At 38.2% G+C, this 22,305-nt stretch overlaps 1 protein-coding gene across 2 annotated transcripts in view; it reads left to right on the top strand.

Annotated features, from left to right (window-relative positions):
* The window catches only part of babam2 (BRISC and BRCA1 A complex member 2), a 176,502-nt gene extending 168,787 nt beyond the window's left edge, over positions 1 to 7,715 (top strand). For both annotated transcript variants that reach the window (XM_062041738.1, XM_062041739.1), the window contains one exon: positions 7,239 to 7,715. In XM_062041738.1, the coding sequence (XP_061897722.1) occupies positions 7,239 to 7,302 (64 nt within the window). In that variant the 3' untranslated portion in view covers positions 7,303 to 7,715. The remainder of the gene's footprint in view (positions 1 to 7,238) is intronic.
* Positions 7,716 to 22,305: the final 14,590 nt, after the last annotated feature.

The raw sequence follows: 22,305 nt of genomic DNA on the forward strand, positions 1-22,305 counted from the left end.
CGAGACTCTGTTAGCGTCATTTCCAGCCTTACCTTTGCACACTTAAACTCCTCTACTAGGCTGGAAACAGGAAGCTCCAGAACACCCCTTCCATACAGTCCGATGTTACTGAAGCATTTGGTAAGACCCAGCCACTTCCTAGCAAATGAGCTAACCAGCCTCTCCAACTTTTCTACCTTTGTGGTTGGTACGATAAAGAAGGAAAAAAACATATATACGTCGCACTGGAGTATAAGTCGCATTTTTTGGGGAAATTTATTTGATAAAATCCAACACCAAGAATAGACATTTGAAAGGCAATTTAAAATAAATAAAGAATAGTAAACAACAGGCTGAATAAGTGTACGCCATATGACGCATAAATAACCAACTGAGAACGTGCCTGGTATGTTACGCAACACATCATGGCAAGAGTCATTCAAATAACTATAACATATAGAACATGCTATACGTTTACCAAACAATCTGTCACTCCTGATTGCTAAATCCGATTAAATCTTCCTCCCCGGTGTCGCCTCTGGTATGTCCTTTCTTTCTGCTGCTCGATCGTCGTTCTCTGCTGCATATTTCACTATGTCCAGTTTGTAATCTGCAGTATATGATTTCCTTTTTGGTGCCATTTTAGTTCAGCCCTTCTCAGTTTTTATAAGTTACCACCAATGTTGATGTGATCCATTTTAATAGCTACGGCAGTAGCGTATAGCATATAGCAGTTAGCATACCATGACCCACAATGCACTTCTGCCATGACCCTCCCCCGCCGAATTCTTATTGGTTGACGTGTGAGTGACGATTGCTGCCATTTGCTTCGTCTCTTACGCGAATGAGATAAATAATATTATTTGATATTTTACGGTAATGTGTTAATAATTTCACACATAAATCGCTCCGGAGTATATGTCGCACCCACGGCCAAACTATAAAAAAACTGTGATTTATAATCCGAAAAATACGGTACACAAAGTTGTATACATGAACTGTTGGCGATTCGGGAGTGCATAACTTAGAGAAATCATATTTTAACTAATATGTAAAATAACATTGTAACTATTTTTTGTTCCGTCATTAACATGTAATGTGTATATTTTATCATGTTCTCTACTATTTATTACACAATTATGAACAAACAAAAATATCACTGATCTATAATTTGTTAAAATAAGAGCACTCTCAACGCCAGTGTACAGTTTGTGAAAATATGTGTGCATGGTTATGGTCATATCAAGAAAGACTGAGTGTGCACAATAATTGGAATATTGGCCACTGTGCTGTGTAAATACAGCAACAAGTGTTATGAAAATAATGTATGTATGTCTCACTTAGCTGTTTTTTTGTGTGTTAGCTTGAAAAATTACAGATCTGGTCATTTGGGTTTTCAAGTTATGCAATTAATAGCTGAACAGAACAGCGGAAAATGTATTAAAGTGAACTGTACATTTATATGTATTGGCGGGTAAAATTGGCTCAGCTCCCTGCATCATGGTGTACTACAAAAGTATTTTGTTTTTAAGTAAGTATTTATTTACGGACATGTGGTACAGTAAGCGGTCTTGCTCCTGTGCTCCCTTTGATAATAGTAACAGTAATTCAGTACAGTATAAATCATTTGGAAATATTGACTTCACCCTACTTACTGTTGTGCGGATGTCCCAATGGTTAGTCTGCAGATGGCACTTTAAGTTTGTTGTATTTTTAAAGAAAAAAATCGAAACACAAGGTTTACAGGTTGTTTTGTTGTCTACCGTGGCAAAGGTGAAGTGTGTCGTTATGTTTTCTCGTCTTTTTCTTCCCGGTGTAGAACACATATTGTATTGATGTCTTGTATTGATTCAAGCTTTTTCAGGTGAAAAATCCAAACGCCCTGCCTGACAAAGACAGTAGTTCTGATTGGAGACCCTTCGTGCATGTCCACCCGCCCCTCTCCCACATGGAACTGTGATTGGATATTTTCCCGTTTCCCACCCCAAATTAAATATGATTGAATTTCGTCTTTATCAACATTTTAGTCCCGTTTTAAATCCTTTGACTAAATTGTCTATTAATTTTGTGATTGTTTTAGTCAACATGCTTTTGTTTTCATTCGTTATCTTTCTAATTTCATCAAGGGAAAATAGGTCGTTGACGATAACGAAGACCAACATTTTTAGTCAACAAAATAAACACTGGGCTAATTAAAGTCTATTCTTTCCTATCCCATTCAACTTAATACCAAAGATTATTCCCTAAATACTGCAACACAGCTAGGACAAACTGAAATGGTACTTGCAAATGAGACTCAGAAGTGGAAGAAAGCAAGATATAACCACTGGACAGAACAATTATTATCAGCTCCTAGTTAAATGTAAAATTAAAAAAAGGAATTCACGTTTTTTACTACATGAGAAAACATAACTACCAAAAATTGGTACTGTTGAGTACTAGTATCGATTCCCTGGTACTAACAATCGGTACCGTTTTTATTCAAATGTGAAAGGTACTTATCCTTAGTCCCGATCCATTCTGACTGGGTTGGAAAATAATTTACATTGGTCTAATTTGAGAATCCCTAGTTTAAAGGTTGAAGTAAAAAATACACCATCCATTTTCTATACTGCTGGTCTTCGTGGCTTTGCATAAGAGGGTCGTACACCCTAGACTGATCAGCAGTTAATTAAATGGCACTTTTGTCAACCACTCACATATGGACAATTTCAAGCCCCCAATTAACCTACCATTGGATGTGGGAGGAAGCTGGGACATCGGTACAAAACACACACAAGAATAGGTCGAACATGCGAACTCCACAATTTGAACCAAACCAAAGATATCCTAGGCTGTGGTAATCACACTGCAAAGAAAATTATTTCACAACACTATATACAGTTGAAGTACTTGAATACATTGTAACCCCATATAATTATTGTAGTACAAAACCTGTTCAATAATGACCATATAATGATATTGATATAGCAGTAGAATATACTGTACTACTCCATGCCAATTGGCTGGGAGAAACCACATGGTTACCAAAGGTGGTTCCTTGGTCAGTAAAATGATTATATATTTGCATAATCATTAGTTTTTTATATACATGTATCTCCAGCAGAGTATATGTAGAAATATCACAATGTTTGTTCATTAGTTTTGCTTTTCTTTGAGATTAGTTACTGCATTTACGTGGGTCTTCTGTTTCTCGCCAACAACACTGAAGAAATATAATTCTCCAACACCTATCGTACGGTGGCCGACAGGGGAAAACGTGGTGCAACGTCAAACACACGCAAACCGCTAAAACACATGGAACTTGACAAAATACAACACAAATGCACAGCAACATCACAAAATACACACAACCTCCCCAAACACATGCAATATGGGTAAAACTTTCAAAAATCGGTAGCTTGAGTGTTCTCTGAAGACGTGTAGAAAAGCCGACTCAACACCAAGGCTAATCGGAGTCAATAAAGAGAGCGTTGTTGTAAGCGTGACATTTTACATGTAAACATTTCTTCATTTCTCGGATGGCAACAGATTAACACAGAGGACAGCAACATTTACGACTTGTTTTGAGCCGGAAGTTACCTATCAGGAAGCGATCTAACAGGAAGTTACCTAGTGGAAATTACATCCTCCAACCAATGTTTACCGATTATAGCATACAATTAATAAAAACAAACTTTAGATACAAGTTAAAGCATTATAGTCACTATATACCGTATTCCTTCACACATTTATATAAACAATAAAAAGGTATTAAAAAGTAATTATGCCAGGGGTGTCCAAACTTTTTCCACTGAGGGCCGCACACGGAAAAATTAAAGCATGTGGGGGCCATTTTGATATTTTTCACTTTCAAACCATAACTAAATATATGCATTTTTTATTTATTTTACCTTTAGGGGTCCTGGGGACCATAAAGGGTCTCAGTCATTAAAATGTTAAAAATAAGTCAGATTATTATTATTTTTTAATTATTTAACGCTTACAGTAAATCTCTATATCAACTTCAAGTTGATATAAAGTAATACAAATTAAAAAAAATGTTTTATGGCTTTTCTGTCAAAAACAACTTAGTTTTTTTTATAGTAAAACTGAAATATGCAGTATTTAGTAATTAGAGCCCTAAAAGATCAATAATACAGGACACCATTGATTTTAATTATTTCATATTTTTGAGTAATCACAGTGAAAAGATAAATAAAAAAATCACTAAATGTATCCAAAAGGTGCCCCACTCATAAAGTGATACATTTTTATTAGGTTTTTCTTTTACTTTCAACACTTAAGTTACGAGATCAACTTCAGATATACAGTATCTGTCGATTTTATGCTGGAACTATTATTTTGTTTGTTTTATGCGCTTTTGTCAAAGAAAACTTTGATGTTTTTATATGGCTACTACACAATATATGCACTATTTACCACATAAAACATTTTAAAGTGAAATATTTGAAGTTATTGGAGCCCTGAAAATAATTCATTATAACATGGATTTTTTGTCATTATTTTTTTTTTTTTTGAGCAATGGCAAAAAAAGAAAGATGAAGAAAGACAAAAGAAAAAAAAACAGCCTGCATGGCAGCTTTTGTGTCAACATTGCAACTTTTTCTCATTATATTTCACCTCATTCCACTTTTTTTAATGTTCTTTTTTATTTTTACAATAGTATTTCCAGAATGTGTGGCGGGCCGGTAAACAATTAGCTGCGGGCCGCAAATGGCCCCCGGGCCGCACTTTGGACACCCCTGAATTATTCAAAGAATATTAAACTTCTGCCTTCAGGACAACATAGTAACTATATAATATTGTTTTAAAAAAGTTTAATAAATACAGAAATTTTACTTTTTCACTTCGCCAACTTTCTTCTGGGCATTCCGCTCATGTATTTGCATATCCCTCTCAGACCTGGCGCTTACTTCCTCATAGCATGCGGTCAAATGGGACAAAATTAATTAAATAAATACAAATCAATTTGTCATTAATTCATTAAGGCATGAAACAATTAAATCAATAATTAATTAAAACGTGAAATAGTTAAGGCTCAATTCGAATGAATCCTCCTCCCCCACCCTGCCCCTTGGCTCCAGCATTTAGTGCAATGGCGTAGTATGTCTGGGATGTTACTGACGTCACGTCCGGCTCAAGTCCCACCCAATAAATACGCGTGGTGGTCAAGCTAGCTCTGTTTTAAATGGGTACTAGGTGCCATTTAGCTTTTCTTGAATTAAAAAATGCCCTAAGCTTGTTTTGTTTTTGACTATACCGATCGTTCAAATTGCAAAAAAGGATAAATACAATAATAGAGTTTATCGAGAGCTAATTAAAAGGGGAGGAAGATTGCAAGATTTTACGAAACGACGAGAAAAACATGCAGCTCACACTCAAGTAGAAAGGAGCTGAGTCGAAGAATGCATGAGTTTGCAGTGATCACTCGGTTGAAAGTTTGTTTGATATACTTTTAACATTTATTATTTTCCATTTAAGTATTATCTTGATATTATTTGTATTTGTTAAACACATGTTTGCTACGAGTCTAAATTTAAAAAAAAAGCAAATTGGAGTACAACCTAAAAGAGCTAAGCATTTACCAAAGGCAACAATCATAAATTAAGCTTTCAGCAAATACACAATGTTGACATCTATAGTTATATTTAATAACAGGGAAAACATGCTACTCATAAATGGTGCGTGCCACCGCAACAAACATCAGTAGACGCAATGTTAAATCATGAAATGCAACCTTACCCGAGCAAAAATGATGCATATTTATCCGGGAGAGTCTTGATACCAATTTCTTTGACCCAGCCACACACAAAGAAGTTGTAGACCTCCATGCTTTTCCAAGTTTCCATCTGTTTTGTCATGAGAATGGCGTCTGGAGCACAATAGTTCGATATGTCTGAGAACTCGACCGACATCTAATCTTTGATATCAATCGACAAATCTTTTACTGATAAAGTATAGGGATCTATTCCATTGCATAGTTAGATTTTTTTGTTCATATCTGCTTTTTGCAGGAAATTTAAGCCTCTTTTTTAATCGGATAGTTTGCGCCCTGCTTGCTGTACAACAGCCATCTTGGCTTGGTTGACCACCACAGGTTTTCACTTCCAGGAAGAATTCATGTGTCGAATACAAGCAATTGCAAGTACGCCCCTATGCATACGGACATCACTTGAGTCTTGTTACGTCATCAACCCTCACTGTTTGCCAGCAGTGACATAAGGCAGATCTGACAAATGTTTGTTTACTTTCAAGACGTCGTCACACGCGATGTTCGGCTTTGTTTGTGCTCTTTTTATAAAGCAGATGACCTTTTAAATAACAAAATCTTTGGCGAAATATGCATCAGCTTGGGGTATGTAAAATGTTCAGTTCAGTTAATTTATTTATTTCATTCATAAAAAATCAAACAAAGCAATAGAATTAAATAAAAATCAATCAACATAACTTTAAAGTAAAATATGAATGAAAAGGACCAGAAAGAAGTACACAAATGTATAATATCTGCCCCGTGTTTTGTTGTGTATTTGTGTTTGAAGCCATTGTTTACGTGCAGTAGCAAAGGTGTGTTTAAAACCACGAGTGTCATTGTTATGAAATGATTAATTATGCTAATTACTTGCTTCTGTGGGTTTCTGGTCGGCCGTCTTTCTCCTCGCACTCGAGAGTGTAGGGAGGTTTGCGAGCTTACTTCATTTTGAGGGAGGTACTTCGCCCTTCCTCCCTACCTGATGAAAATGTGAACGCCTTTTGATCGACGTGAACACGCAAAACCAAGGAGGAAGAGCAAAAACAAGGGCGGAAGAGGAGTGTTGGAATTTAGCCCAAATAATTAAGTAATTCATTAAATGAGTAAATATAGTTTACATGAAATTAATTAATGATACATTTAATCAATTATTTAAATAGTTATTTGTTTATTTAATTTTGGCCCTAACTTTCGGTTTTATCTTACTTCAGTTGTGTTTTCACCACCTTGCATGTATTTTGGTGGTTTCTGTGCGTTGTGGATGTTGCTGTGCATTTGCCTCGCACTTGCGTGTTGTTTTGCGAAGTTGCATGCGTTTTTGCGGTTTGTGTGTGTTTTGTACATTTCTGCGCGTTTCAAACTGCAATTGTTTTGGGAGTTTGTGTGTGCTTCGGACTTTGCAGCGCGTTTTCCCCTTTTGGTCACCGAACTATCAACAGGGTTGGTTACTTTATCTACATTACTGCGTTCTCACACTGTGCACCACCTTCCTCTCTCTGTTGCCCAGGGCTTACTTCAAGACCTTCATCCCTCAGTTCCAAGAAGGAGCCTTTGCCAATGGGAAACTGTAGTGCCCTGCGGCTCCAGGACATGCCTGTGGTTATTGTGGATGTGTTGGTACATGCCATTGTGTACCTGTGCATGGGTACACACAGGCCAACATGATCCCTCAAGAATTTACGAAGGAATCGTAGAGAATGTTAAACAGTAGAGTACATTTGAACTGGACTATTTTCCGACAAGTTTCACTGCATGGGTAAACTCTCAAAGTGAATCAGTCCATAAAAAATGGTGATGAATTCATATTCATCAAACATCACACACTATACTAAAGCAACGCTTGAGCCTAGACTAACTACTGCTAAGCTACAACCAGTACTTCCTGAGAGTAAAGGCATTTGATTTGATTTACTATATTGTGTCTTAATTTCAGTGGAAAGCGACATATTACATTCCTCACATCCATCAATAAAACACAAATTAAAAAACTCAATAGTTTAGTACTTTTTTTTTTGACACAGCGATACTATGCTCTAGTGATGGGTCAAGCGATACTGAAGCATCAATGCCTATTAAAACACAAGTAGTGATACCATATTCTTTGAAGCCTCATGCCAGGAAGCGCTTCTTTCAGCTCAGAAGTGACAGTTAGTACTAAAAAAAGTCGAGGGAGTGGCAGACCGTGTTGACATCGGTCTTGTCTCCATCATCGATCTAAATGGAACTAGGAAAAAGGACGAATAGTGTGACCGAAGTGTGGGATCATTTTGATTTTATAACACCAAATAAGGTAAATGTTCTTCTTTTCCTGTTTACTAATTTGTCACAAGGTGAAAGACAACTTTAGCGTTGTGACCCCAAGATGCAGCAAACAAGAGGCAGATGGTGACTAAAGATAATATTGTTTAATAAACAAAAGAAAACGCACTCACAAATGAGTGCGAGAACACGTAACTAGGAGTAGAACGAGGTACAAAGTGATAATTAGGGCACAAGACTAATAACTTCTTTCAATAATCAATAAGCAGAGCAATGATCCGAGACATACAGTGGACATACAGGGAAAGTAAATAGTACAAAATAAGAGTACTGGACAGGAACTTAAACTCCACACAAACAGGAAATAAACAAAACAAGTCCAAAACAGTCACAAAGGTGTAACTTATTTGGCTTATTAAACACAGTTGTGTGTTTCATACTATTTTCCGAGCAGCTATTTGTTAAATTTTGCTTACTATTAATGTTATTTGCAGGTCAAATGTAGTGACTAATGTAATTATTAAACACTAACACACTATCAGTGCAGTGTCAATACAGCTAGTGTGTGTGCCATACACTCACTGAGGTGTCATTAACCAGTCATGGCTATTTTTACATTTAAATAACTGTATGTTAGTTGTATAGCTTAGCACACATACTTATATTTCCGGACTAAAATTAAGAATTGCTTTATAACTTTTTAATTGCGCTATTGAGAGAAGACCTGTATTGCAGACAATTTCACGATAATTTGTCCAAGGAATTCAACAGGTAACACTTTGTTCAGCAGAATGGCCTGGGACTTTACAGCATTGCACAGATGACACCCTAGCACTGAGGGAGCAAGCTGAACTGGTTTTAGCTGGTGGGAAACAGTCCCAGGTCTGTGCTGTGAAGAAAAAAAACGTCGACAGGAAGCTGAATGTGAGTGACATAAGTATCACCTTGCTATGCTGGCAATAGCCACCATGTTTAGATGTACAACGAGCCCTGCACACTAGGGATGTGAATATTTATTCAACTCAAGATTCAACTCATGATTCAATTCGATTACGATTTTTGGGGTGACAATTCGATTCAGAATCGATTCCTGCAATATATTATTTGATGTACAAATTGTAATGCGAACTTTTAAAAACACGTTACAAAAGCTCCTCTTTTGCTGACTTGTGCAAATGCCAAAACATTTTGAAACTTACAGTATATATCAATTTATAAAAATCCAGGCAACCCTACTGGCCACGACTGGGCTGAAATTCATGATCACACAACCCTACTGTAACAGCCCAGTTCCATGGCCTACTGACCAGCTCTCAAGGCATCAGGGAGTAAAGTCTCACTTAAAGTCTCACTTAAAGTTCTAGCGCACAGCTGAGCTAGCAGGCATCTACATATGGACTAAGGTATACAGCACAGGCCAAAAGTTTGGACACACCTTCTCATTCAATGTGTTTTCTTTATTTTCATGACTATTTACATTGTAGATTGTCACTGAAGGCATCAAAACTATGAATGAACACATGTGAAGTTATGTGTTTAACATAAAAAGGTGAAATAACTGAAAACATGTTTTATATTGTAGTTTCTTCAAAATAGCCACCCTTTGCTCTGATTACTGTTTTGCACACTCATGGCATTCTCTCGATGAGCTTCAAGAGGTAGTCACCTGAAAGGGTTTTCGCTTCACAGGTGTCAGAGTTTTGATGCCTTCAATGACAATCTACAATGTAAATAGTCATGAAAATAAAGAAAACGCATTGAAATGAGAAGGTGTGTCCAAACTTATGGCCTGTACTGTACATTACGTGGGGCAATTTTTTTTAGGGATGTGCCAATTAATCGGATAATTTTTGCAAAAAAGTATGTGATCGCCATTGCTGATGAATGCCTTTTAATGCAGATTCCTTCTATTTATACTTAGTCTCCCGGCTAACAAGCAGCTAGCAGCTAATTATGTCACTTTACACAATGTGGAGAGGCTCCCCTAAGGTAATATTAATCACATCCATTACGGCAAAGAAACTGCAATTCTTAGTATCTTAATTATCATTATGAATTATTATTGTCACTTGAGGACGCGGCTAAACATGTTACACACCGAGAGCAACCCAGGAGCAGGCTTGCTAATAGCTAAGCTTGAAACAACACCAAGAAATAAGTGCTTAGTTAACTTTAAGAAGTGTAGATGGAACCATGTTGCAGCAGAAAGTAAGCAGTGATAACAGTAAATCGCCAAGTAAATTATTAAGAGTCTAGGGAAAGCATAATGTAACAACAACTGTAGATGTGTCAGCATTGTCACATCCCAGTACATCACATGTAAAAGGAGAGCAGATCGATCCATAAATTGGTGGTGTCGATACCAAGTCACCAAGCTCCATTTTCTACCGCTTGTCCCTGTCGGGGTCGCAGGGGGAGCTTTTCCCAGCTGCATTCGGGCGGAAAGCGGTGTACACCCTGACAAGTCGCCACCTCATCGCAGGGCCAACACAGATAGACAGACAACATTCACACTCACATTCACACACTAGGGCCAATTTAGTGTTGCCAATCAACCTATCCCCAGGTGCATGTCTTTGGAGGTGGGAGGAAGCCACTCGTATAGTGATAATATTATCACTATATCATCCATACTAGAGTGTATTATTGATATCTTTATTCTCTCAAAATTATTGTTTTGTAGATTTTGTTCATGTTTCCAAATTCAGAGAATACTTCCCTAGCCACAGGATGACTTTGAGGGCAAACCCAAAGGATTTAAATGAGTACATAATAGTTTTTGCTTTTGTTTAGTTATTGTGTACTAGATTTGATCAAACAATTGTATGTACCAGTAATAAAAGAGAATAAGGAAGTAGTTTAAATATTGTGTTGATATTGTTAAACAGTCAATAAATAAATCACATAATTTACAATGAATACAAAATAGCTGTCTGCTCAGTAAAAGTAAGAAGAAAGATCATCTTTATTGTCACATGTAAAATGTACAGTGGAATGTGTCTTTTACAATTAACCAATCATGTTGAGGAGCAAAAGGCATCCATCGTGTGAGGATCGGATCTAATTTTTAGATCAACATGTGGATCAGTGAAGCATCAATGTGTGGGCGAACCTGCGGGCAAAGTGGGTGAAGTGCCTTGCGTCAGTGTCACTGCTGTTGTGGCACCCGAACCAAAAAGGTAAGTCACACTTGAACATGATGTGGATTACTTGTGTTAATTTAATCATTGTAAAAGAACAAGTGAAGTGAAGTGAATTACATTTATATAGCGCTTTTTCTCGAGTGACTCAAAGCGCTTTACATAGTGAAACCCAATATCTAAGTTACATTCAAACCAGTGTGGGTGGCACTGGGAGCAGGTGGGTAAAGTGTCTTGCCCAAGGACACAACGGCAGTGACTAGGATGGCGGAAGCGGGGATCGAACCTGCAACCCTCAAGTTGCTGGCACGGCCGCTCTACCAACCGAGCTATACCGCCCCAACAAGTCTACACACTTGCTACAAGCCATGCCCGTACTGTATACGTTTGTTTACTCCACAGGTTACAACTCTTGATCAATTTTGCCGAGACTTTTAGAAAATTACTAATATCTACTGTGTGTAGGAGCTCTGTTGATTTTAAGTGGTATCACAATATTACGATGGAGTAACAAACATTTAGGGGACACGGGGCAGCCTTTATAGCAATCTAAAGCAATTGTCATTCTCATTATAAAACACAGAACAATACTGTTGTTTGTTTTGTTTGGGGTAAATATTCATGTATCCAGTAAATGTGTCCGCTGGTAAAACTGCTATTATTCTTCAAATAAAAGTGTTTTGTGGTAACATTTTCGGGTGTCTGGAACAGACTAGATATAACTTGAGACATGCTAACGTTAGATTCAAGAGTCTTTATTGTCATTTTGCCATGTGTCCAACACACACAGAGCATCAAAATTGTGTTTCTCTGTGGTGTAATCCCCCCCAAAAAACAGTAATAATATAACAGTGCAAGAAGATATACAGTATAGACAACATTTTAGAATGTAAACTAACAAAAAGATTCATATGCATTTAAGTATGTAAAAGCAACTGTGCAAACACTGCTAATGTGCAGAAGCATCATTTAATACTGGACACATGCTAGTTGTTAGCATGCCCGACGTTTGTAGCTAATTTTGCAAGTGCCGTATTTTTCGGAGTATAAGTCGCTCCGGAGTATAAGTCTCACCGGCCGAAAATGCATAATAAAGAAGAAAAAATATATATATAGGTCGCACTGGAGTATAAGTCGCATTTTTTGGGGAAATTTATTTGATAAAACCCAACACCAAGAATAGACATTTGAAAGGCAATTTAAAATAAATAAAGAACAGTGAACAACAGGCTGAATAAGTGTACGTTTTATGACGCATAAATAACCAACTGAGAACATGCCTGGTATGTTAACGTAACATATTATAGTAAGAGTCATTCAAATAACTATAACATATAGAACATGCTATACGTTTACCAAACAATCTGTCACTCCTAATCGCTAAATCCGATGAAATATTATATGTCTAGTCTCTTACGTGAATGAGCTAAATAATGTTATTTGATACTTTACGGTAATGTGTTAATAATTTCACACATAAGTCTCTCCTGAGTATAAGTCGCACCCCCGGCCAAACTATGAAAAAGCTACGACTTATAGTCCGAAAAATACGGTATACACCATAGAGTCATAATTTGGTTGGCTACTTGATACATGCTAACTGTTAGCATGCTAAAAAACAGTAACAATACAACCGTACAAAGGAATACACAGTATAGAGAACATTTTTAAACATAAAATGCGAAAGCATAAGTTTATACAGTATGTTACAGACATAGGGTTAGGGTTATCCTGTGGTGACAATCATTGGTACTTTAAATGCAAACACTGCCAACGTGCAAAAGCATGTTAGGTTTTTGAGCAAATTTTGCAGGTATGCACCTCAGAGTCAAATACTTTGGTACTTGACGCATGATAACCATTAGCATGTTAGTTTTTTTAGCTAATCTTGCAGGCATACTTGCCAACCTTGAGACCTCCGAATTCGGGAGATGGGGGGGGTTTGGTGGTAGCGGGGGTGTATATTGTAGCCCAGAAGAGTTAGGGCTACAAGGGATTCTGGGTATTTGTTCTGTTGTGTTTATGTTGTGTTACGGTGCGGATGTTCTCCCGAAATGTGTTTGTCATTCTTGTTTAGTGTGGGTTGACAGTGTGGCGAATATTTGTAACAGTGTTAAAGTTGTTTATACGGTCACCCTCAGTGTGACCTATATGGCTGTTGATCAAGTATGTCTTGCAGTCTCAATGTGTGTCTGTAGGGGCCGCATACAACGTGACTGGGCCGGCACGCTGATTGTATGGAGAAAACGCGGACGCGACGACAGGTTGTAGAGGACGGTAAAGGCAGTGCCATCACGGCACACCCTCAATATTGTTGTCCGGGTGAAATTCGGGAGAATGGTTGTCCCGGGAGATTTTCGGAAGGGGCACTGAAATTCGGGAGTCTCCCGGAAAAATCGAGAGGGTTGGCAAGTATGCTTGCAGGTCTACAGCTTAGTCATCTAACTTGGTACTTGACACATGTTAACTGGGGCGGTATAGCTCGGTTGGTAGAGTGGCCGTGCCAGCAACTTGTGTGTTCCAGGTTCGATCCCCGCTTCCGCCATCCTAGTCACTGCCGTTGTGTCCTTGGGCAAGACACTTTACCCACCTGGTCCCAGTGCCACCCACACCGGTTTAAATGTAACTTAGATATTGGGTTTCACTATGTAAAGCGCTATATAAATATACTTCACTTCACTTCACACAACTGTTAGCATGCTAACCCACTGCCGGCTAGCGTTTCCGTCTGACTTGGGCTTTTCAGCAATTTCTACCGAAATTGCATATTCTGGTTTGATTTAAACTATTTCTTATGTGAAAAATTGTTTTAGTTTTTAAAATGGATCAATAACAAAAACCGCTGTATTTTTGGTTTGTTGCATTAAATTAACAATGCAGTTAACAGACAGGTTAGGGTTTAAATGGGAACATCTGGCGTGCAGAATTTGTGTGTTCTCGTCTTATGTACATTTTTTTCATCCATCCCAAAACATGTATGTAAAGTTTATTAAGGGCACTAAATTGTCCACAGGTGGGAATGTGTCTTTATTTGCCCTGCTGTGAAGTCAGCTCCAGTTTAAGGTGTATAGAATGTACAGTCAGAAATTGGCTGAACGTTCCTATGAAGGTGTACTGTGCCCACAGTTAAATCCACTGACATGTTTTAAATGAGTGAGGGACTCTTCTTTTCAAGCCCCCAAGTGCATTTGGCTAATAAGGAGCTGCATCGCAGTGATTTTGTGTGTGTGTGTGTGTGTGTGTGTGTGTGTGTGTGTGTGTGTGTGTGTGTGTGTGTGTGTGTGTGTGTGTGTGTGTGTGTGTGTGTGTGTGTGTGTGTGTGTGTGTGTGTGTGTGTGTGTGTGTGTGTGTGTGTGTGTGTGTGTGTGTGTGTGTGTGTGTGTGTGTGTGTGTCTGCCACACGTGCATGAGCGAGCCGGAGTGTGTGCCGCTTGCATGTTTTCATCATTAAATATGAGGGTCATAGTTAGGGGTCCTTCTTGCCCTTGGGCGCAGCCTTTTGCTATATTTATTGTCGGTAATGCAGCAACTGTCAAGTCTAATTGAGAACCATAGGCTGAATGTTTCTGGGGCATTTAATAGCATCAATGCGCTTAATAAAATAATTAAAAAGCAAGATTCTTTTTTATTTTTTTTACTGCCCCGCTGTATGTTTCGTGCTGTAACCTTTGTTGACCTGCTTACAAAACACGGCCTTTTGTCAGCCGCAGGATGATCCGCTCTCCTTTTCAGTTTGCTTTCAAAGGGGGGAGGGGAGTTCAAAGTGGGGTCAGAAGGATGGGTGGGATGTTTTTAAAGAGTAGTTGAACTTGACAGGCAGCTTTACATATGGCGACTTTTGCTCTTAGGAAGTAGCGTGTGATTTGCAATACTGATGAGCTTGACGGAGTCCAGAACCTTAACTTGGGAAGTCAATCCGGGGTTGATGCTGGATAAAACGGGAGAGGTGAGATGAAGTTTGACTGTGACGCTGCATTAGGGGAGTTGACTTATTAAAAGTTCAGCGCTCAGTTTGACGTTGACCCAAGGTGACATAATCCCTTTAAGTAACTGGTAAACACTGTCTTTAATTGTGTCACCTTTGCCACGCTTAAGTTGCACCGACTTACTCCATCGTGGCTTCACCTTTTTTTCTTTTCTTTTTTTTTTACACGAGTGAACATGGATTACCCGCTATAATGATGCTGTGAAGGTGCTGCTAAAGGTTTTGAAGATGCCTCTCAGCCCCCCCGCCCCAGCTCCTGCATCAGTGCAGAGGTCTGCCAGCCCTTCCAGCTAATTCTCCACAAATCCACTAATCCAGACGCCTTTAAGAGATCTCAATGGCATTTGGGTGGAATCATTAAAAGCTGGAATAATTAGCTTGGGATCTTTGGATGGGGGTTGATTTAAATTGATGAGTGTGTGTGTATATATGTGTGTGTGTGCGGTCTGGCAATGTGCACGCTCTGCTGGGCCGAGAAACATTTTAAGGAGAAATGGAGTTTGTTTCTCGCTTCCTATTCTGTTGCTTTCGGTGAGAGGGCTATTGTTAATTAGTGAGCGATGGCGTGTGCTGCAGAAGCAGGTGTCCCCGTAGCTCCTGGCAGCTGGCAAACATGCACATTAGCATTGGATGAGTTTTAAGTGCACGGGTGACAGTGCCCTAAGCAGCCTGCCGGGAGGCATTAGTGACAAGTGTGTGAAACAGGATCACTTCCAGCTCAAGAAGGACTACCTTTTTCCTGCAATATCTCAAAAGTTGGCTGTTGACATCGCTCACCCCTGCTCTACCTCTGAATTGGGGTTACAGTGGAACTTCTAAGATCAATAACCTTCTGAAACCTTTTTGGTTTACTCAGTGGTTCTTAACCTTGTTGGAGGTACCGAACCCCACCAGTTTCATATGCGCGGTCACCGAATCCTTTAGTGATTTTTATTTTTTTTATTTTTTCAAATTCAAGACAAAGTTATGTTTTTTTTTACTGGTGCACAACATGAACCGTGCATGCATGAACATCACCTTGTTTAAAGAAAAAAAAAACCAACACAGTGCATGAACTCACAACTAATTACACTCCTGCAAATCAGTGTGACTTCTGCTTTTACCGTATCCACAATACGCCGATAGGGAGAAGTTTTTATTCACACGATGAGTCGGGTGTGTCTTGACCTCCGCCGAACCCCTGAGGCCGACTCACTGAACCCATAGGGTTCCATAGAACCCAGGGTAAGAACCACTGGGTTTATTTGTGTCAGCGCTTCAAAATTGGGAAGAAAGTAGCACTGTAATGCAAAACACAAATGTCCACTGCAGATTGAGGACGCTGCACGGCTCTCGGGGAGATGTTTATCCCATAAATCTGTTCCAGTGCCAAACTGTCACCATCAAAAAACCTTTCTTCACACTGCAGTCACATTGTAAAAATGACTCATCGCTGAATGTCAGCTAGGGCTGCAGCTATCTGTTATTTTAGTCATCGATTTGTTTGTTTGATGTATCGAGTAATCGGATAAAACACACTTTAAAGTTAAAAGTTCAAGTCCCAACGATAGTCACACCCAGTAGGTGTGGTGAAATTATCCTCTGCATTTGACCCATCTCCATGTTCACCCCCTGGGAGGTGAGGGAAGCAGTGAGCAGCAGCGGTGGCCGCGCTCGGGAATCATTTTGGGGATTTAACCCCCAATGCCAACCCTTGATGCTGAGTGCCAAGCAGGGAGGTAATGGGTCCCATTTTTATAGTCTTCGGTATGACTCGGCCGGGGTTTGAACTCACGACCTTCCAGTCTCAGTCAGAATCGATTCTCTTTTTTTTTTTTTTAAATCGATTTTTTTTTTTTTTTTTTTTTTAAGTTAATCAATCTAACAAAACAATACACAGCAATACCATAACAATGCAATCCAATTCCAAAACCAAACCCGACCCAGCAACACTCAGAACTGCAATAAACAGAGCAATTGAGAGGAGACACAAACACGACACAGAACAAACCAAAAGTAGTGAAACAAAAATGAATATTATCAACAACAGTATCAATATTAGTTACAATTTCAACATAGCAGTGATTAGAAATCCCTCATTGACATTATCATTAGACATTTATAAAATAAAATACAAATTAACAATAGTGTCACAGTGGCTTACACTTGCATCGCATCTCATAAGCTTGACAACACACTGTGTCCAATATTTTCACAAAGATAAAATAAGTCCTATTTTTGGTTAATTTAATAGTTAAAATAAATTTACATTATTGCAATCAGTTGATAAAACATTGTCCTTTACAATTATAAAAGCTTTTTACAAAAATCTACTACTCTGCTTGCATGTCAGCAGACTGGGGTAGATCCTGCTGAAATCCTATGTATTTAATGATTAGAGAATCGTTTTGAATCGGGGAAATATCGTTTTTAAATCGAGAATCACGTTGAAGCGAAAAAAATCGATTTTGAATCGAATCGTGACCCCAAGAATCATGGGACACCCAAAGTTTCACAGCCCTAGGCGGACACTCTAACCACAAGGCCACTGAGCAGGTGGCTTTATAAACTCAATTAGTATATCAGGAAATATTATTTAATTAAACATTTTTTCTGCTTTCTTTGTAATGTAAGCACAACAGCAACATTGAACATGCACTTCTAACCTGTGTGCATTATTGAAAATTGAAAAACACAACAAAAACTCTCCACTTTTTGCCTCTCACACACCACCGCTTTCATGTGCGCTCTATTGCAGCGGCGGTGCAGAAACAATGTTTGTGTATATAAAGTTCCAGGCACTCCATGCGGTCTGGATTTTATAAATTTTTAGTAGTTACCCTCAAACGATTAATCAAAGCAACATTATTCCCTTTAATCAATTGACTGTCAAATCCCTTGAGCAAAAAAATTATGTGGGTTCAAGTGAAACATACAAAAATTGTTGGTGTATGACATTCTGACAATAAAACTATGTATAAATATCGGGGTCTTTTTTAAAGTTAATTTAGATTATGCAAACAAGCAATTAACCGCAATTATTCAAAACTGAAAAGTGTGATTAATCTGCTTCGAAAAACGTAATCATTTGATAGTACAGTTTAGATCAGGGGTGTCCAAAGTGCGGCCCGGGGGCCATTTGCGGCCCGCAGCTAATTGTTTACCGGCCCGCCACACATTCTGGAAATACTATTGTAAAAATGAAAAAGAACATTAAAAAAAGGGGAATGAGGTGAAATCTAACGAGAAAAAGTTGCAATGTTGACACAAAAGCTGCCATGCAGGCTGGTTTTTTTTCTTTTGTCTTTCTTCATTTTTCTTTTTTTGCCATTGCTCAAAAAAAAAAATAATGACAAAAAATCCATGTTATAATTAATTATTTTCAGGGCTCCAATTACTTCAAATATTTCACTTTAAAATGTTTTATGTGGTAAATATTGCATATATTGTGTAGTAGCCATATAAAAACATCAAACTTTTCTTTGACAAAAGCGCATAAAACAAACAAAATAATAGTTCCAGCATAAAATCGACAGATATATCTGAAGTTAATCTCGTAATTTAAGTGTTGAAAGTAAAAGAAAAACCTAATAAAAATGTATCACTTTATGAGTGGGGCACCTTTTGGATCCCAAATATATTTAGTGATTTTTTATTTATCTTTTCACTGTGATTACTCAAAAATATGAAAGAATTAAAATCAATGGTGTCCTGCATTATTGATCTTTTAGGGCTCTAATTACCAAATATGTGCATATTTCAGTTTTACTATAAAAAAAAACCAAGTTGTTTTTGACAGAAAAGCCATAAAACATTTTTTTAAATTTGTATTACTTTATATCAACTTGAAGTTGATATAGAGATTTACTGTAAGCGTTAAATAATTTTTAAAAAAATAATAATCTGACTTATTATTAACATTTTAATGACTGAGACCCTTTATGGTCCCCGGGACCCCTAAAGGTAAAATAAATAAAAAATGTATATATTTTGTTATGGTTTGAAAATGAAAAATATCAAAATGGCCCCCACATGCTTTAATTTTTCCGTGTGCGGCGCTCAGTGGAAAAAGTTTGGACACCCCTGGTTTAGATAGTCAATGCAACTTTTGTGGCATTTTAGTATAGGGGCCATATAATGGAAAACCAACTTTTCTTACCCGTTGGTACTTGTTTTTGTGTACGTGGGATCCCCATAAGTCATTCAAAAGTTGAAATCAAACCATGTTGGCAAGTTGGAGATATTTATAAAACCATTTTATTGTTACCTTTTTTAAAACTTGCTCTAAAAGAGCAATTTGGCATTAGTTACATCAGAGAATATCTCCATATATAGTGCATCTGGAAAGTCTTCATAGAGCTTCACTTTTTCCACATTTTGCCTTGTCAGAGCTTTATTTCAAAATGTAATACATTCATTTTTTCGAGATCTGATTTTTGACAGCTGTTTTAAATTATAAGTAACATGTGATCTTTATCAGACTCCAGTATAAACGCACACAGGCCCCAATGTTGCCTCAATGTCATGCGCAGTTCGATAAAGTGAAAACAAAGGAAGTTGACCGGATTCTTTAAATGAACAATGAAGTCGCTACTACAGGAGAAAACATGGAAGCCAATTCAACCAATTCGGTAGAATGGCCCATACACGCAGATAAATTACACACTTTATTTTGACCATTTAGCTGGTTACCTATAGCAGTGGTTCTCAAATGGGGGTACGCGTACCCCTGGGGGTACTTGAAGGTATGCCAAGGGGTACGTGAGATTTTTTTTAAATATTCTAAAAATAGCAACAATTCAAAAATCCTTTATAAATATATTTATTGAATAATACTTCAACAAAATATGAATGTAAGTTCATAAACTGAACATCAAATCAAGTAGGCTATTCCATTCATTACCATAAACCCAGTTTCCCCCATGCCATGATGGTTTGACCCTCACTAAAATGTCTGTCAAAAAGAAATGTGAAAAGAAATGCAACAATGCAATATTCAATGATGACAGCTAGATTTTTTGTGGACATGTCCCATAAATATTGATGTTAAAGATGTATTTTTTTGTGAAGAAATGTTTAGAATTAAGTTCATGAATCCAGATGGATCTCTATTACAATCCCCAAAGAGGGCACTTTAAGTTGATGATTACTTCTGTGTAGAAATCTTTATTTATAATTGAATCACTTGTTTATTTTTCCACAAGTTTTTAGTTATTTTTATATCTTTTTTTCCAAATAGTTCAAGAAAGACCACAACAAATGAGCAATATTTTGCACTGTTATACAATTTAATAAATCAGAACCTGATGACATAGTGCTGTATTTTACTTCTTTATCTCTTTTTTTTTCAACCAAAAATGCTTTGCTCTTATTAGGGGGTACTTGAATTAAAAAAAATTTCACAGGGGGTACATCACTGAAAAAAGGTTGAGAACCACTGACCTATAGGACGACCTGGCTTGCATACGGTCAGTGATCCGCTCAAAAAGTGAGGAGACTGCGACTGGTGTGCTCACCGGCATATTTTACTCGAAATGCATCCTGACAGGACTTTGTTGCCAAGTTTTGAACGAATAAATGACATGCATTCAAGTAAAATATTTTGAGAAATGTTCCTGGCTGACATTCTCACAATAAAATTGCATTTGTGTGAAAATATTGGGGTTGAGTTCATTAGGCAAGTGACTAACAACCTGTGATTAATCATGATTATTCCAAACCCAAAATGAATCTTAATAAAAGTTATTTAAAAGAGTGTTTGACAGCACTGGTAAAGATGTGTTTTTTTTTTGCATTTTTGAACCTACAAAATGTAATCATTGATGCTTCTGAGCGTCCACTCGCTGTAGTTACCTCAAACTTCTTTGCACTGATGCAGTGAAGTAAACAGGGACTAATGCAATGTTTGTGGGTAAAAAAATACAAATACATCCAGATTCACCTTAAGAAGGTTGGACGGTAAGCAGCAGCGAAGGAGGTAATCAGAGGGAAACAGGGAGCGTCCAACAGGCCTGAATATGTCGACTTCATCTAGATTATTTACTTTGTGGGTCCCCGTCACCACGTCCGCAGCCCTCTCCGAGCTGTCAGCATCGCCTAAATCTGTTGTTTAATTTCTCTTTTTGACTTGGATTTCATGAGAAAAGACAAAGGCCGGGTGAAAGAGGAGGCTGAAATTGCAAACTCCAGTGACTGTGGGGTACTTTGTTTTGTCTACATGTACAAATTCAGACTGACATATGGGGAATTTTGTGGTTTGTGTGTGTGCCCCCGTCCCCACCCCACCCCACCACCTCCCCCTCATTTCTTATGTGCGTGCGTGAGAGAGGGAGAGGAGGGGAAGATTTCCGAGGCTATGCAGAATTCGCCATGCAGTGTAGGGTTGTTGATGCAAGCCATGTTGAGGATGATGGAGCTGAGAGGCTTAACTAATTTTGGGAAGAGAGAGCAGGAGGAGGAGAGTGGAGTGAAGAGGGGGGGATTTTGGGGTCTTTTGTTACTGTCTGTTTGATCTGAGAATATGAAAAAAAAATGGCCCAGAGATGTCATGAAAGTGAGAGTATTACTGCTTGGGTCCCTCACTCTTCTTTTTAATCAAACTAAAGTAGCACAGGAAGTCTAATGCACTCTCAAGTCAAAGCTACACACACACACACACACACACACACACACACACACACACACACACACACACACACACACACACCATCTCGCTTACAGATAATAACTGAATCTAGCTTAACCCTGATGGTTAATAGCTAATTAGGTCTCATACATGAAAAGCGTGGCTAAACTGACTCTTCACTCCTGCACCTTCTGCTGTTTAGTCCTGGTGCCGACGAGGCGTACTAGATGTGCTCCTGGCCATGGTTTTGAACAATATGCATTATAAAGGCCCATTTTTGTGAAACCCAGGAAAAGGGCCAGGTGGGTGTGTGTTGCTTCCCTTTCCATCTTCCCCTTAGGGAGTGATCACAAACACTTGCTTTTAAGCTTTTTCTGGGTTAACTTAAGCACGTCCTGCAGGTGTTTTTCTCTGCATTTGGCTCGCTTTAATGTGCTTGATTGTCAGAAAAGACAGAATTTGTAAACCTGCTAGCTTGGGACGCAGTGTAAAGACAATCATCGGCACTCATTAGGAGCCAATTGGTATATAAACAGCTTCAAAATGTGCTGATGATGGGTGAATTGTTTTTAGATCAGTATTTGTT

Source organism: Entelurus aequoreus, linkage group LG03 (genome assembly GCF_033978785.1).
Source record: "Entelurus aequoreus isolate RoL-2023_Sb linkage group LG03, RoL_Eaeq_v1.1, whole genome shotgun sequence".
Taxonomy (NCBI): Eukaryota; Metazoa; Chordata; class Actinopteri; order Syngnathiformes; family Syngnathidae; genus Entelurus; species Entelurus aequoreus.